At 38.1% G+C, this 18,747-nt stretch overlaps 1 protein-coding gene across 1 annotated transcript in view; it reads left to right on the forward strand.

Moving 5' to 3' along the window:
• Positions 1-18,747, forward strand: part of arap2 (ArfGAP with RhoGAP domain, ankyrin repeat and PH domain 2) — a 179,769-nt gene that overhangs the window by 80,143 nt on the left and 80,879 nt on the right. Inside the window, exon 14 of the mRNA XM_023966122.1 lies at positions 4,889-5,063. Coding sequence (XP_023821890.1) covers positions 4,889-5,063 — 175 coding nt within the window. The remainder of the gene's footprint in view (positions 1-4,888; positions 5,064-18,747) is intronic.

The raw sequence follows: 18,747 nt of genomic DNA on the forward strand, positions 1-18,747 counted from the left end.
GTAAATACTTGCTCTCTTCTTCCGAGTGAAAAGCGACTTTAAGAAGCGTAAAGTTGAGCAGCGCCACCTTGTGTACAGGGGTATTTCTGTTACATTTAGCGCCATCTAATGTCAGGGAATGAATTTGCATGTTCACTCGGCTCATCGTCAGCGACAATCACTTGGGTGTGAACACAAAAAACATGTTGAAAAACGCTGGCGAATAATGTGCGCCGATATTCGTCCCGGTGTGTACGGCCCTTTAAATTGGCAGTTGACGATGTTTACACTAAAACATCGGGATGGACGATGATATCGTTGGGGTTGGAGGTGTATTTTAAAATTTTCGTTATTATATAAATATTACCTGCGACAGACTGGCGACCTGTCCAGGATGTCCCCTGCCTTCGCCCATAAGTGGCCGGGATAGGCTCTGGCAGCCCCGTGACCCCAAAAGGGATAAAATGAATGAATGAATATAATTATTATTCGTTATTTCACTTTATTTGACTCATCCCTTTCACTTTTTTACTGACTCATCCACGATGAAAAAATAATCAGTATAAACTGAAGGAAGTGACTTTAACAAAAAAAAAAAAGAAACAAAATAGAGAAGAAGTAGTCCGTTCCTGCACTTGATTAGTCAAGTGGACCGAGCGACCGTGTCTCTGAGCAGAGCAGATGGACTTATAGCCCTATGTTTCAAGGGAAGGGAGGATGCGTTGTTACGTGTGGGAGGCTTCGGACTGTGATCCGTCCTGCAGCTCTAGGTGAACGAGCTACCAAACTCAGGAGAACTGGGTCTTCCGGTAAAAGTGTGTGTCAGGGCAGAGCTCACACAGCAGCTTTGGGGCGGTGTGTGAGCTGTTCAAAGCAGAAATGCAGCTCAGTCCTTAGAAACCGTTCAAACAATCACGTGGATTTGTGTTTCCAGTCATGTCCCGACAAAATAAAGGCTGATGTTATTCCCACATATATACGTACAACCATGATGCAGATTGCAGCATTTCCCCCCTAGTAATTTTATGTTCATCACACAATGTTAAATGATGTTAGCCCGTGTTAGCCTTCTCCTAACACTGGCTTCTTCCAGCTCCGTTCTTCCACAAAAAAAGCACTGCCCACACGGATTAAAAATAAAATGATGAGTGAAGGGGAGCTTCATAATAAGCATAACAATAACAAAAGCACGTTTAGAAGATCATCTCTTATAATACCGAGCTGCCAGATATCTATGTAGGTTACAGCTCGGCTTGTTTACAGTGGGACTCATTTCCTCTTCCGGTATTTTCAACATTACTGCGCATGCCCAAATGATTTATTCTGACCGAAAGTGTGACCCATGTAGACGTTTTTTCTAATCTGAAAAATTTTTCTGGACCCATGTTCAAGGTTGGATTTTAATCCGACCATTGATCTGATCAAGATATTTTGCACATGTAACCGTGGCTTACGGTGTCGATTCGCAGCATGGCATCACGATGGTTTCTCTCCATCGTGATGTCAGTCAGACGATGATATCGTCCATTGGCATAACCCTAAAAATAAATCTCCCTTGTTCAAGTCTGACCTCTATCAAGTACATAAAAAAAAAAAAAAAAAACTAAAATATTTAAAGTTGTATTAATCTAGAACAGGAAGTTTTAACTTTGTAAGGCATGGCCTTATAGGCCGTAACACAGACTTTCACCTTTTGGCCTCTCTTCTATACTTCTTCATTTCTACTAAATACTGGTAGAAATTGTTGTTTTATCTCTAACCTTTTGTTTTCAAAGCAGTAAAACAGCTTGCACAGTAGATTACACAAAACACAATGCACTCCTTTTATAACCTCATAACAAAAACTCATTTCCATGTTTCATTTGTCAAAGACAAACAGACGTGGAGACCATCTTAATAAATACCGCTTCATATTTTGTTCCACACAAAAAGCTGATGAGCCAAGTGACTGTAATTTTGAAGAATCAGGCATCTAGATGTGTTGGATGTGAACTACTAAAGATTCCAATCACATTCACTACCGTTACAAAACACATAAGCCTATATGCATGTATCCACGACAAATGGGTGGTACATTTTTAGCAGTCGTACATAGTGCCTGTTTAAGCTTTGTTTGGTGTGCCCACATCCTTCTTCTTGGAAATAATGTTGTATTAAATGTATTATGGCCCATTTGTATTGATTTTATTAGTAAAATACCCCCCCAGCAGGAATCAGAGCTTGAATGATTCCCTTAAGGAGAATTACATTTTGATCATGCTTTAAATCCTTTCTAGATCAGCTCTAGGAACTCCATTTAAAGCGTCATGTGGTTTTCTAATGCTCCCTATTGGACTGTTTGTCCTTGGCATTCATGCACTAACTTGCAGAGAGAAGAATCTGGTCTGTGTTCCTACAACATAGCAAAACTAAACTTTTTTTGCCTAGAAAGGAATCTTTTTTCCTTTTTTTTGGGATCAGATTTTTGTGTTTTTTTTTTTGTTTTTTTAAAACAAATAAGCAGCTGTGCTAACTTTGTCTTACATGCAGCTTTTCATTGCAGGAAACGTGGACAGCAGGGATGCGTGTACATAGGGGGGCAGCAGGATGTGCCTCCCTCCTGTAATATTTTAAATTCTTTTAGGGGTAAAAACGGCAAAACCTTTAAAAAAAAAAAAAAAAAAAGGTCTCTAACTATTACATTTTCAAAACCAAAATCCAGAAGCAGTTTTTAACTGCAATTTTTGTATTGAAACAAATCTAGATTCACAAAATATTTTTCATACATAGAATGAAGAATAGTTAAATAAAAAAAATGGAAATGATGGAGTTGTATTTACAGTGCAAATTAACCCCCGTCTTCACCCTTTTAATGGTGGACCCCCAAAATCAGCGTCTACTCCTTGCTACCTAATTTTTTCTGGATACACCAGAACAGTAAAAAAATTTTTTTAGATCTTTAGAAATTCATAAAAGTGGCATCACTGTCTGTGTGAAGAGTCTTCCCTCTGAAGGGTTTTCTAGGATGTTCTGATCTCTTTTCACAGTCTAAAGTCACAAGTGTTGTGTAAAGTGGTTGTTTTAAGATTACATGGATTATTTTTGGCTTTGTGTTTTATTGGATTGATGGTTCTCTCCATGAGGATCACACTGATGTTGCCTCTGCTATCCAAGCAGTCTTTGCACCTAGCTAAGGCCATAGTCACAACAGCCCTTACAGTTAGATACGAGTCTGTGGGGAAAAAGATGGGCAAACCTGTATGGGGCACACAAGTGTCCTGCAGGAAATTTCAAAGTTTTAGACCGCTTGGTGATCTTGTAGAGAGAAATGTTTAAGCACATTTTTTTCCATGAGAAGGATGCGAGTGATAGGTTGTAGCAAACATTTATACACTATGCAATGGTGAGTAAGGGTGAAGTTTGTGGTACATGTCGTGCTTGTCATTTTTTCAAACCCCTCCCCAAATCCTGCACAATGCACAAGAGATCCATTAGTGTTAAGTTATAAGTGCATGCTCCTTGCGTCATAGGTGCATGCAACTTACATTAGCTTTACAAACACATTAAGATGCTCTTACCACACCCACAACAATGGTACGTTCCATTTTCATGACGTCCCTTGACATGGCCGTACAAGCCGCAAGGGAACTTACAAGACGCACCTGTGCTCCCTTCAAGACGTGGTCGCTACTCTCTGCGATCTTCTACGGGCCTGGACATTCCAAAAACCTGTAGCATTTCTACGGGTCAGTCCCCTCTTTTGGTTTATGTGGCCAAGGATTAATTGTTGTACAAGTTGGAGATGAAGAGGAGACCAGGACTGAGTATTCCTGCCAAAAAACTGAGTCTATTCAATGGTGATTCACATTTTCATGATTTAGTTATACGATTTGACGGGATTTAAATGTAATATGTGTCAATCAATGTTTTAAAGCTGTAAAACTCCTCGCTACACACTTTTGTCCGACAGACGAGAACATTTTCACACTTTTTTATCTTGTTTAAACTCTGAAAGTTCAAACCTTCACAGAAAAATAAGTCCAGCTTTATACCATGGTCCGGGTGAAAACCCGATTCTGATTGGCTGTTGGCTGTGTGTGCGTTAAAAATTGATATACCACAGGATAACCGCACGGTGAAAAAATAATTTCCGGTCACCTAGCTTAAATGTTTTGTATCACTCAAACAACCTTTCGCTTCATCATTTGGATAAAAACAAGCGGTAAGAGGGGAATTTTCTCTCTGAACGGTTGCTTTATTCAACCCATCGGAAAGATCAGCATATATTTAACGCTTTATATTGCCGAATCTTGACTGCAGCGGTGGTGTGGCGCGAAGTGACGCAGACTATTTGTTACATGGTGCAGTGCCACGTAACAAATAGTCCGCTTTTTGTGAGAAAAGCGATCCAAATCGGAATAAAACAAGAATTAAGGACTAAAAACTGGTTAATAGTTATTGCTTTTGTAAGCGACCATGGTATAAGCGGGTTAATGGCTGACGAAGTGTGCATTATCACTTTTTAACACACTTCGCGAAAGCCAACTTCCACGGCGTGCGTTAAAAAGTGATAATGCACACTTCGTCGGCCTTTAACCCTTACTTATAGAATGAAAACAAAGAGCTGATCACAATATATTTGTGTAAATTTGGTAAACTGAATGCGCTCTTTACTATGGACATGGCCTGCTAGAGGATTGATTGACAAAGTCAACAGCCAATCAGGAGAATTAAAAAAACGTGCAAAAATGCACAGAAGATAATTTACTAAACAGCAATACTGGTAAAGTTGAACCACAATATAGCAGGGCTTCTGTATTTCTTTCTTTATTTGAGACCATTCAAAAGATTTTTGTGGAACTTTAAGAGGTGGTACATTTGTGGTTGCTTCATAGAACTTATCATTTGTCTTTGCCTTTCAAACCAACAGGCCTTGTGTGCCTCCGTGGTGACACCTGACGTACTGCAGACGATGGCGCTAGTCTTCACTGGAGCAAATGTCATGTGTGCCACTGGGGATCCAACCTACTCCACCCCCTACCTCCTGGCCCAGCGTGCTGGACAGAAAGTGCAGATGGAGTTCCTGCACCAAAACAAACTATCTGGTAAGCAGACAAAAGCGTGAAAAGAGCCTTTATAAACAAAATGTCCATGGCACAAATGTACAAACTAATTTTTTTTATGTTTTTTCTATGAAAAGGAAACAAATGCAGAAATTCTCTAATTTAAAACCAGCATTTTTTAACCATAAAAGCAGCTCCTTTGCCTTTCTTTTCCCGCTTTTCCCCCAAACTCTCTCTTTGTATTATCCTCCGCATGTTGCCCGGCATCACAGTGTGTCCGGCCGTGCGTCATCCCCCTGATAGGTGTGCTGCGTTTATGTGCTTCCACGCAGACATGATGAGAATGTTCACATTAAAGGAGTAGGAGAGGCTATTGGCTGTGTGTGTGTGTGGGGGGGACTTTCTCTGGGACCTCATTCATGACCGGTTCATCTGTATACGCCAGCAAGCCCCGAGCCTGTTAGAGATACGCTAATTGCTAGCCTGGGTCACCTGGTCACCATGGTGATAGCAATTATTTGAGGAACGCTAGAAGGCACGCACATGGAAAAAGCAGAGAAACCCACACATATTCATGTGTGTGATTCCTGTCTGGACATTTGCAGGGCTTCGTTGTTACCAGACGGACAAATAAGGGGCTAACTAGACTTTTTCCAGGAAGACTGATGTCCAACTAAACCGCCTTACTGTAACTGGCGAGCAGCACCTGGGTCAGATTGACAGATTGACACTACTCCAGGGCTGCAGTGAGATGTTGCCTCAGGGACAACAGTCAGTCCAGCACTTTACAAATTAGTTGTAAATGTGTGTCTATAAGTGAGCTACTCCTGAAAGTGATGGTTACCCAGGGTCATATGTCACCCGTAAGGTGCTTTTCTGCGGCTAAAGACTCCTTTTTATATGAGTGAAGCTGGCAACACGGAGCTGCTGTACTCTCTAAATATCCCAAAATAGCAGCTCATTATCAGCTGGATTTGTGTTCACATTCGACAGTTTTCAGCCTATGATTTATGTTCAATACCAGGAGTCAGTGACAGCGCAGGAAGCTGTCTGCTGTTTTATCCCCTCTGACATGCAGCGTGGTCTGCGGAGGCTGTGCCGCAGTTCTCATGCAGTCGCAGACAAAAAAGTTCATAATGGGTTTATCTTTTTTTTTTTTTTTAAATAAGCTTTTTTCCCCCCAATCTTTCACCAGTTTTTCCCTAACAAGAATTCTCCCCATTTAACAGCCACAAGAGCTTAAAAGTAAGCAAAAAAAAAGACCAGATTTTGTAAATTGCTATCACCAGCTTCATCAGTAGAGCTGGGTAGTGCTGAAACTACATCAGCTAAAGGATGGCTGCAACCAAACCATCACCAAGACGACTGGAACTGGAAAAATTGCACCGCCGTTTGTGTTCAGAGGGCATCAGAGGAGCTTTAAGCAGCTCTAAGTGAAGAACAAACCAGGAGGCTTCAATAATATACAAACACCGCCAGCTACAAATAAGCCAGAGAAAAGAAAAGAGGGAAAATGTGTGAAAAAGCAACTAAATGTGCTCAGTGGAATGCCAACCATCTGTGAATCTTTTCTATTACATGACACTTTAAAGAGTAAATGTAAGAATTTCAAAGAGATTGCTTCCTAACAATTGTTAACTCTTGTGTTTTCATGTTTCCTTTAGAATTTAAAGACTTTATAGAATATAAGAATCATTCTGGGAACTCATTAGGTACATCTGCATAACCATTAAATATCCTTTATTTATTACAAAGAGTGGGTTTTTAGATTTTACCTATGAACTCCATCTATCTATCTATGCATCTATCCAACTCTCCGTCTGGCTGTCTGTCTGGCTGGCTGGCTGGTCTAAATACAGTTTTAATCTATCTTAATTCAGTTTTAATAAGTGTTGTATTGGTCCAAATTGAAAAAGGCTCCAAGGCAAATCTATGAAAACACTTTTCTAAAAGCATTAAATCCTTTGTACTTAAATTATTTATATTGATAAAAACCTTCCTGCAATATATTTTTTATTTAACAATTTAAAAAATATATATATTTTTCCAAAATATACAGGTATTGAAACATCTGCTGCCTCTTAAAACTTACAGATGTTTAGAATGTCTGCATTTTTTTAAAAACTTATTTTGAAAATAAAGCTGTTTATCTAATTAATTCTAAAACATCACAATAAAAACCCTTATGTTTAGGAGAGTCCTTTCTCCAAAAGCCTGCATTCCACAGTAAAGTATCTGGTTGTGATGAGTGAGTGTACGTGCGAGTGGCATCTGGCCTGACTGTAGTGCTCTGGACGAGCACTCTCCACTGCGCTCCACAGGCAGTTAGAGGAGCTGTAGCTCCTGTGTGTGCACTCTTTTAGGACTTGCTAATGTGAAACAGCTGTACTGACTTGGAAAAGGTCTGGAGCCTTATAAACAACCGGATCTCCCATTTTCAGATGCATTTAAGAAAAAGTCTTATATTTGGACCAACGCTGTGATGGATTCTAACAATTTCAGAGAAGAACTCTTAATGAGCTGCATTGAATTCAATTGACTTTTACAGCTGTACCCATAAAAGACTGATTTAATATTAGTTTATTATCCAAATTTCAATTCAAGTTGAAATAGCATTTATAAATGGCCAAAGGAGGAACTTCTATTCCCCAAATTATGGATTTTTACATTTAAAAATGAACAAAAAGCTGTTTATTGTCTAAAAAAGTACAAAAATCAATCTAAGGGCAAATCGATTCGTGGATCTAATAAAGCAAAACTGATTTCTTTTTAGGTAAAAATCAATTCAATATTAATGTAACTACATTACTCCTGTATTATTTTTAGAAAATAAGGAGCATTGTGACACAACTACACCTTTGGAGATGACCTCTAGCGGAGCTTGTTAGGTTGAAATTTCAGACAAATTGTGGATTTTATGGAACAAGCACCAAATTTGTAATTGATATACGTTAGAATCTTTTCTTTCTGAAACGCTATTTAGCCATGAGAAAAACCAAAAATGGCAGTCATTATCAACGATGGCAGCCACACACTCAATTGTTACAAAAATGTTTAATGTCTATTTGCCTCGGAGAGAGTGAGAGCATAAATACAGTACCGACCAAACGTTTGGACACACCTTCCCATGCATTTGAATGAGAAGGTGTGTCAAAACTTTTGGTCTGTACTGTATATATTAATAACAGGCTCTATTACTCCATTTATTGCAAATCTGGGAATATAATAATAATAATAAAACACACGAAACATTGTTTTAAGGAGGGGCTACAAGCCCTTCACTGAACACAAAGTGCAAAGATCAGGGGTTGACATAGCCCAGAAATTTGCACTGGCCCACAGGGCCAGTAGTTTTTGAAACTTACTGGCCCTGCCTGAAAGTTACTGGCCCGACACCGCGCATAGCGGGACCCGCCGCTCCGCAGGTGCTTGCAACTTTAGGGGGGTCTGTGGGCATGCCCCCCCGGAAACTTTTAATATGGTACAATTTGGTGCATTCTGGTGACATCACTTATTTCTACACTTTTCAATGACTGAAAATAGACCATATCAAACTTAAATCTGCTCTAGTCTGTTTCAGATGTTTTGAAGAGAGCACTGCAGTGTAGTAGGAAACACTAGTTCAGAAGTTTTCATGGTGCTTCTAACGGCAAATATCGCAATAAATCATAAACCTTAAATGTGTTAAAACAATCTAATGGCAGCTTGAACCATTTAACGAATCAAATAAATCCCTTAATGCATTTGACCAATCGGATGGACGCCTTCACATTGTTGATCAATCAGATGGAGCCCTGTTATGTTAGATGTTTGTAACCCATGTCAACGTGGGTCATTTGGAGTATAATTTTTAAACTGGGAATGGTTATTTGGTTATTTTGCTGTTTGTTTATATACCGCAAATTATATCGTTATCGCAATTTTAATCTCTGATATCGCATATCGCGAGTTTTCCTCATATTGTGCAGGTCTAACTGAGATCATTCAGCTAACTAGAAATACTTACTGCTTACAGTGTTGTAAAGAAAAACAAAATTAAGTAGTTTGACATTCTACTGCATTTGAGTCTGAGATTCAGGTATTTGGAGTTGCCTTTGATTCTTTGACATTCAGCTTAAAGCTTAGTGGATACAGTTTCATCTTCAATGCATTCATTAAATATCTTGCTGTCCATACTACTAATTCCACCCATTACTCCATCTAACATATTCCTATCTATTCCTGCCATGTCTTCCACATCTCTGACATGCTTCAGTCTCTCTTCAGTGACGGTGTCGGATTTATAATCAAATGTAATAATAACCCACTGGCTTGTGCCTTCGTTGTTGCTGTTTAACATTGTTTTGTATTGAATTGTTACAATCAATAAAGTTTGAAAAAAAAAAGTAGTGAGCGCGTGCCGCGTGGTGCTCGGCAGTGAAGGCCGAGCGCGCGCAGGCGGGAGAGAAGGAGAAGTGATCAAAGGTTTCCCATAGAAACCCTTGAAGTCTGAACACAGGACTAGCAGAAAAACTAAATTATGAAGACGAGGTAAATCTACACGTTTTCGCAAAATTTACTTTATTGAAAAAGGTGAAGAATATATAAACCGTTAAATATTTTAGTGGCCCGAGCGGACAAGTGAAAAGTAAAGTCTTGTGGTCCGCACTGCTCGAAAAACAGGACCGGGCCAGCGGACAAATGGCTATGTCGAGCCCTGGCAAAGATACTTGAGGACAAGTAACATTTCTTTACAGATCTCATCATGTTACATTTAGATAAATCTATTTTTTTTTCTTTTTACCTAACCCAGTCTGTAAATTCAAAGATAGTGGTTTAAATTGGAACATATTGCATCTATTTGGTAAAAGCGCACACAGCAAAAATCAAATCAGCCTTGTTTCTTATAGAAATGTTTACACATTTACAGCCAGATGAGATGTACAGATTTGATTATTGTAAATTAGTATATCAACCAGTCTTCGATGCACACTGCAGTATTTTCCACATAAACCTGCTGTAGCGCACCTGATTCAGCTCATCATCCAGCTCTGCAACAGTCTCATAATAGCAGTTATTAGAGGAAGGTGTATTTCATCAGGCTGGGTTCAAAACATGCAGGGCAGTGTGCTCAAAGGACTGGAGTTGAGAATAAATAGCTTGTGTTTCTGCCCTTTTCCAGATTTGTCACAAATCACTTGTAAACTTATCAAGTTAGGAAACACAGTTTATGTATTTTTTCCCATGGAAAAAAAAAGATAAGGTGCTTAACAGAAAGTCACAGCTGCATGACAATAAAAAATGTTTTCAGACCGTACCTCTCAGCTGTCAGTAGAAACGCTGCTGAAAAGAAAAACCCTTCAGGGGAATTTATAAACCTGAGCTAAGTCTATGGAACGCAGGGATAGAGGCAGGGTGCTCCAGAATTTGGTAACCATCCCTTGGAATGCTTTAAAACATATCTAAAGAACAACCAATTAGACCTGAGCTGATGATTTAAATTCATGAGGTTTGTAGAACTTTAAAGAATGAGGAGCCTGACTATACAGAGCTCTAAATATAGGAGCTAATATTTTAAAATGAATTCTAAAATGAACTCCCATCTATCTGCTCAGCTGTGAGACAGGGCAAGTAAAAAATCAACAACAAAAAAAAACGATCTTAATAAATCCGTATTTGGAGGAAGATTCCTGGTTTTGTCTGTAAACAGCAGCTTAATGTTTCTTTGAAATCCACCGCTCTTCTTCGGTTTTCTGACCGACTCTTTTTTTGCCCAAAAAACTTTGCAAATAAGTTTTTTGTTTGGTTTTTATTACTTTTGCGAGTAGCGTTGAGCTACTAACTTTGCGGCCCGAGCAGCTGCTTAAAGTCACGTGACGTGTCAAGACAGATGGATGTGGTGAACAGAATCCGCTTGTTTTCCAAAATAAAACTTCCTTTAGTATCCGAAACTAAACAAAATTGAAAAAATCTAAGTTAGCGTATGCATTTAAAAAAAAAAAATGTATGTGAGGTCCAGTAGCAAGTGCCAAGGACCACCCAAATATATGTACAAATAAATACTTAAAATCAAATAAACACTAAGCTCTAAATATGTGTATATATATATATATATATATATATATATATATATATATATATATATATATATATATTATATTATATTATATTTAATGAAATGTTATTTTTTTTGGGTGAAATTAATAGACTTTTCCAGCTATTTTAGCTAATATTAGATTCAATGAGAAAGCATGGTTATATCTTAGGTCTATTGCACCATCATAGGAGAGGCGTCTTGAGATCAACTCTAAAAATAAAGGACTGCCCCGCTTCCTCCATCAACATTCTTAACGCTGTTAGACGGTGACGTGTTGTGCGCCGCTAGTGTTGTTGAACATGCGGCCCCTAGAGTTTACACAGATACCCCTCTATAATGGACAAGTGTTGAACATTTAATGCAAATGTTGCATCAACTGAACAGTTGTCCATGGAATACGAAAATAATGGAGGAGGGCACACAGCGACCAAAAAGGACAGAAAAGGCTCAGAGATGCTCTGAAAATATCAGCTTTTGTTCCCAACGGGATAAGAGTAAAAATTTGTATGTGACTCAAGGACTGCTATAGATACTCTCAGTTGATGTATTCAAAGGCCTTTCTGTACTCTATTGGGGTGTTAACATGTTTCTTAATTGCCAGGCTGCACTTCAACTTAAATTCAACCACCTTGCTGTGTTGGAAACTCCAATGAAATCGATTAGAAACTTGTTACTATCAAAGTTTTCACTTTTCCAGCTAAGTCCAAATTTAACAAACCCAATCACTGCTCATCTTTGCATTTTTTAAAAACCTGCTCCTAGTTCCAAAAACTAAAATGACAAAAACTCCCCTTTTCCCATGGAAATAGTGGATGCAAAAAGCTGCCAAGCCTGCGTTTTCCCATTCCCCCTCTCCTCAGTGGCTCATTTGTAGCTCCAATGTTGGGACTTGCACTGATAGCGGAGCATGGCCACTTCATTAGCTCCTTCTCTCTGTGTAAATGTGAGTGCATGCATGTGGGCCTCCACGGGCCTTGTTCTCCCGCCCACACCTGCTCGCTTGAGAGCTCCCTAGGATACAGCAGAGGCACGTTCATTTGCATTTCACCATCCCAGATTCTGTTAAAAAAAAGGCAAATGCAACTCTCTGCGGCCATGTGTCTTCACAATTTAGGAACCCTCGAGGGCGCCTCCAGTGATGGATCCATCCCTTATAGTCAGAGGCTTTTGCTGTGGTGGCACCAATACTTTTTTAGGTTCTATTCTTTATTTATGCACAGTGTGTCCCCATATAATGCACCCTAAAGGCCATATAGCATACATGTACAAGCGTTCTTTCTCTGTTTTGTTTTTCTTGATGCATGTATAGGAACAGCAGTCTTTTTAGAACAGCTGTTCTATAATAGTGAGATTTACCAGAAGAGTAATTATTTAGAATAGATTGACAGCTCATTATTAAAGAAGCTTTACAAAACTTCAAGTCCTTTAGAGATATTAAAGGTTAGTTAAAAGTTGTTATACAAACTTGTGGATAAAAAAAAATCTTTAAATCCCATCAAAGTAAGAATATAAACAGTTAAATAACCTTGTAAATATTTTTACTGGGAGTATCTGGACTAAATAAAAAAAAGACATGGCCTTAAAGTCAGTTTAATGTCAATCGTCCATGTTATAATGAGGATTCGGTCAGATTAGCATGCAGATATCAAAATTGAGCATTTCCTATGTGCTGCAATATTATTCCTACCAACTTTTTTAAGCTCCTGTCATTCAGCGGCATGCCATGTGTTACGACTTGAGCGTGGAGCCCTGAATCAGCTGAGCTACCCAGTAAATTTATTAACAATGGGAAATGGGAATGATATGAGCATGTTTGTTTGTGCTTGACGCGTAAGGTTCCATTGAATCAACAGGGAAATAGTCTTTGAAAAAGTCTTTGATTTGTTGCACCCCTCATGTACAGACGGAGCTATGAGCTATCCAAAGAGGCTGAGTTAAATGACGACTAAGGGTGTTATGTTATGATTCACTTATACTTTGTTGGCTGCAAATGTTAAACTCAGCTGAGGTGATGACAAAAGTGACAAACAAAGATATAATGACACAAGACAGGAGCCTTATCTATGACGACCAAGTGTGCAAGGCATTAAAATATGCTGAATGCTTACATGTTACCAGGAAATATGGTATGGTGGTCTGCAATGATGATTTTTTTTTAAATGAAATACTTAGGTCACATTTTTCTACAGATCTGTTTTGTTTAAGTTGAACCCTTTAACACAGGAGCTTTAGCTCTACTGGTACATTCTATTGACTGTTGTAACTCTGAGAAGTTTACGCAATTGACATAATTCCTGCAGCTTTGCACTGATTTGCAGCTCTTTTCAATCACGTAAACGTTACATCAACGTAAATCAGCTGATTCAATGGCAGAGAAAAGTGACTTTCCACCATTATATGCTGTTATCAGTAGAGCGTCAGAATCAGCTGATTTACATCGACACCATAAATGGTCAAAGAGCTACGGTACGTCAAAGAACGTGTGTTATTAAGGTGTTGCCAACAACATCTCCAGTGTTGAAAGTTTCATGTAAAACAATATGCTTTGAAACACAAGCATGTTTGTAGTTTCCCATTTATTTTATAATTTCACATAACCAATTTCAATAGAATGGCATCTTTAACTATTGGAATGTTCTCTTATTTTTAGTTTTTACATTTTTAGTACTTTGTTACTACGATGTTTAAATTTACACAATACCTTAACAGCTTGTAGAAAAAAAAGACAATACATTTAGTTTATTAAACTAACAGGATTTAGATTATTTCTTTAGATGTAAAATACAGATTAACAGAAAGCTGAAAGTATTTTAGTAGTCTATATATTTTTTGTGCCCTGCGACAGATCGGCGTACTGTCCAGGATGTCCCCTGCCTTTGCCCAAGAGTCGCCAGGATAGGCTCTGGCAGCCCCGTGACCCCAAAAGGGATAAAACGGCAGAAGATGAATGAATGAATGAATATATTTTTTTGTTTGCTTTAAGTCTTACAATAGATTAGGGCAAAAAAGAACAAAAGAAAAGTAGCATTAAACCCTGTTAAGAAGAAAGTATTTGTTTTATCTACCAATCCAAACCAGTGTTACCTCTAATTTGAAATGGTGCCTGTAAACAAATTAAATCAGCGTGCTGGAATTTTTTATTTCTACTGTTTTCCTACAATCAATGAGTTGATGTTTTTTGTGAATTTCTTAGCTTATCTGGTTGACATGAAGTAAAAAAAAAAAAAAAAAAAAAAAAACATATTTTTTGGGAAATAAAAAACAGAGGAGTTCCAATGTGTTCCAATTTAATCTTCAGTTTATTTGTTCTTAAAGTGTTATAGAATAAGTAAGTTCTGATCTGAAAACCCTGAAATGATTCACAGTTTAGGAAAAAAAAACTAACCTGAAGGAGGTGCTGTGGTTATTGGTGACGCTTCTCACTGGATTTGTCATTACAAGTAAAACGTTTTCACATAAAAGAACAAAAAATCTGTACAGTCATTTAAGAAAGATGTATATATGCTTGAAGTGGTTTTAAAAACAAAGTTAAATGTTTTATCCTAGACAAGTTTAGAGTCTGTGCTTCTTTTTCTGGTGTCATTTAGATATCAATACAATGAAGCAAGATGCTGTCAAAAACAAGCTTTATCTCTGAATAAATCATAAAGGAAGATATTTAAATGAATCTCATCCTTATATATTCTGCTAAACGTACTATTTCTTTTAACAAAGCTTCCGTCAAGTCTGCAGGGGCTTTTTGTGGAAGGATTTACTCCTAAAGCAATAATAAAAAAAAGACAGCTCCTACAATGTATACATGTGTATATATATATAGATGTATGCATGCTCTGAACTTTTTATTATTTCTTAAAAGCCTCTTTCGGTGTTGGACCCATTTACCCTGAACAGCCGCTTACCGTTGACATCATTCTTTCCGAATCATCCGTCGTGATTTGGAGGCAAAAATAAAAAGGCAAAAAAACAAACCAAAACAAGTTTTATCGTTGCTGCCATGTAGCATCCCTGACGCCTCAAATCTTGCGGTACATTAAAAATTTATTTTGCAGGCTCTCAGTGTGGGTAATAAAAAGATTGAACATCCACACAAACTCTGCATCATCTATTCCACCCTTTTGTTGCGAGACAGTGCTTGTATTTTTGTATTTTAAGGTTTTTGTTTGTGTCGCCCCATAAAGATAAGGGTGCAGCAGGTCAAAAGGTCAAAAGTAACTTGGGGAAAATTAAGAATTTGCTTTTAGGTGTTGGTTTTAAAATAAAATCTTTAATGTGGCCAAAAAAAGTTTCGTTTTTCTTGTTCGGTGCAAACTTTTTTGTTTAGTATGACGTCTTTATGCACCCCTTCTCAGTTTATGTTATCATTTTCTGCAGTTCCCGTGGTGTAAGAGCATGTTTGTGAACAAGCTCCCCTGATTACCCCAGTGTCCACTGCCTGTTGGAGGCCACTTTGTGACTGTTGCCGTGGGCAACCAGATGGCTAATTGAGCACTCTGTCATGTCACCTCCCGTCACAGGGGAATAAACCAATCAGGACAGGCTATACTTCTTAGCAGACTCCTCCACAGATTTCTTTCGCCTTTACGGAGTCCGCGCTCGGGCCCCAGAGGGACTGTTTAGCCAGGCTCAGAGAGAGAGGCTGGTTATAACTGATATCAAGCCACCGGCTTATTTACATTCCATCAACCTGAGTGGATGAGGCAATGTTTGTGTGTGTTAGTCTCTTTATTTCAGTTTAATAGAGCAGAATCATGGCACCTCCCATGCATTTATGATGGCTTGTTATTGGCTGGCTCATTTTCTGTTTGAAACTCACAGCTAGATTACAGATGTTAACCCACCCCGGCTCCACATTCCCCGTTATACTTCAGGACCATAAAGCAGTCCACGCTGGTGGAGGCTGTAAGCCATTAAAATGCTCGGATCATTCCAGAACGGCTGCTTTTATTGATTAGGCGGCTGTGTACTGTTAGGTCGCGTTGTAATGGATCAGAGGTTCCTTCATTATACCAGAAATCAAAGCAGATTTTATTTAGTACGGCAGCAGCGGCTCTCTAGTGTTTTCCAAACTCGCCTGTGCTGCTTTATCATTTCCCACAAACTGAAAACATCCACAACGGTAAATGAAAAGATGAACCGTCACATTGTACAACAGGGAACTACTTCATAACAGTGAAGGCGACCTCTCTGGGGCGCGACCTTTACTGGTCCGTGGGGCACTTGGTACAGGGCTGCACACAAAAATAAAATGCATACGCTAACTTAAATTATTTCCATTTTGTTTATTTTCTGATACTATAGGAAACTTTATTTTGGGAAACTGCCGGATTCTGTTGACCACATCCGTCTGTTGTGACTTTAAGCACTTGCCCGGCTGCAAAGTTAGTAGCTCAACGCTTAAAAGCTAACAAAAAATCATATTTGGAAAGTTTCTTCTGGGAGAAAAGAATGTCCTCCAAATACAGATTTGGAGTTGCAGACACAGGGGATTCACATTTATATTTTGTTTAGGAAATACCAGTTTACGACAGTTGTGTTTATTTTGCTTTATTTAAAAGTCGGGTGCAGCTGAACTTAGTGTCCGATTGTTAGCCTCCACTTTGAGTTAAAGGGAATATCTAAGTTTTTGACAGAGAATTAAGATTCAATCCAACAAAGTTGCTAATTTGTGTAAACTCGTAAAAAGAAAATGTGTGAAAATTTCCTACAGCAAGGGTGAATTAGACAGGCATGAATTAAGAAGCTTTAGCACAGAAGATGTTCCTCTGTGTTAGAAATGCACAATGAATCAGGATTTATTTAAAAACAAAATATAAAGATTTTTGGGTTGAGTTCTCATTGAATAATTTACAAAACAGAAAAAAAAGCTTTTACAAATAAACACCTTTGTTTCAATTAATTTTTTGTCATCCATAAAAAAAAAATAACTACACATTTTTGGGATTTTTTTTGTGTGTTTTTTAAACTAAATTTCTTGAAGTTGCATTTTAACATGAAAAGTAGGTTTGGTAAAACCGGAAGCTAAAAAATATTAAACACAAAGTTTGGCCCCATTTGGACCGGTCCGTAAAAAAAGTGTTGACAATAAACTGGGCTGTGGCATGAGAAAGGTTGAAGACCACTGCTTTAAAATGTTTTCCATGTGTTATTGATGGTGAGGTTTAGTGTTGTACAAAATATAACTTTAGGCAAAATAGTAGGTGGACAGTACCAAGTACATCCTTACTGCCTTCAATAATTTTAGGAAGATATTTTTCAGCTAGGTTTTGTTTACTGCCAACAGGTGTTTGAACATCGTTTTGATGTATTTTAGTAAATAAAAAATTTACAGAAAAGAAATACATTTTTTAGGAGCCTTAGAATATAAATGATCTTGCATCATTTTAGACTGTCTACATCTGGCAATGTCTTAAAACTGATATCTTCCAAAGTAAAAAAAAAACTTTAAAACATATAAGAAAAAAGTATCGAAGGAACTTTGTTGCAACTTCATTGTAGAATTTTGGTCATTTTATTCAAACATTTTTTAGTGATTTCTTTTTTTTTTATTTACATCACAATGGGATTTCAAACAGAAGCAAACTAAAAAATGTATTTATCCTAAAAAAGTTTGAGTAAATCACTTGGAAGGATGTATTCTTTTGCAGAATTTTTCTTATTTTTTGCTATAGCTTGCTCTTGGTGTTCAGAAACTGGTACATAATAGACTTAAAAGAAAGTTTGTAAACTATGTTTTTAACTCACCGTGTGCACATGCTGCATGAAGCAAAGCAAAGGCGCTAAAGCATGACAGAACCTGGAACCAAGGATTAACGCCAAGGAATGTTGTGAGAGTGCAATTGAATCGGTTAGTTCAAAAGGAGTAAAATAGAGATATTATATGTTCTATGGTCTTAAAGGGAAAAGCTATCGGATTTTGTGCAAAAAAGTCCCAAGTTGGTTGTAATGTATTGACTACGTTTGACATTTAAAATGAAGTAACCCTTGTGCTATCTTAGGCTCTTTAACATTGGGAGTTGGGTCATCTAGACCCCATAAAACAGTGCGCTGAACCTTTTTTCTTCAATGATTTGGGATCTTCACTGGTCTCCATGGATTACATGAAATCTATCCACCTTTATCCACCTTTGTCATGGTAGGAATAACACCTCAATGTAAGGGTGGGGTCATCTAAGATAGCACAGGGGTTAAGTGCAAAATTGCTGAACTTTGGCCTCTCTTGCATGGGTTTTGCTTTATCCCATAGATGGCACCACTAGTTATCCAATATGGTAGCGCCCCTGTTTACTTCAAGAAGGGCCCAAGTCCAGAGACTTTAGTTTGCTAGTCCTGAAATGATAAAAGTCAGGTGCTTCATATTAAAGCATTTGTAAGCTATAAACTGGTGCTAAATCTGGGTAAAGTATTAATCATTTGGTGTAGCCTCCTTTTCAAGCTACGCAATTAAAATAATTTCCTGGAAAAACAAACCTCTTGGACTTGGGCCCCTTTTGAACTAAACGATTCAATTTAGAGTTGCTCTGTATTCCAGTGTTATCTGTGTAAGTATGGGTGCATGGGTGAATGGGCTGATTGTAAAGCGCTTAATTCAATTCAATTTTATTTTATTTGTATAGCCCAAAATCACAACAACAGTCGTCTCGATGGGCTTCG

Source organism: Oryzias latipes, chromosome 18, assembly GCF_002234675.1.
Source record: "Oryzias latipes chromosome 18, ASM223467v1".
NCBI lineage: Eukaryota > Metazoa > Chordata > Actinopteri > Beloniformes > Adrianichthyidae > Oryzias > Oryzias latipes.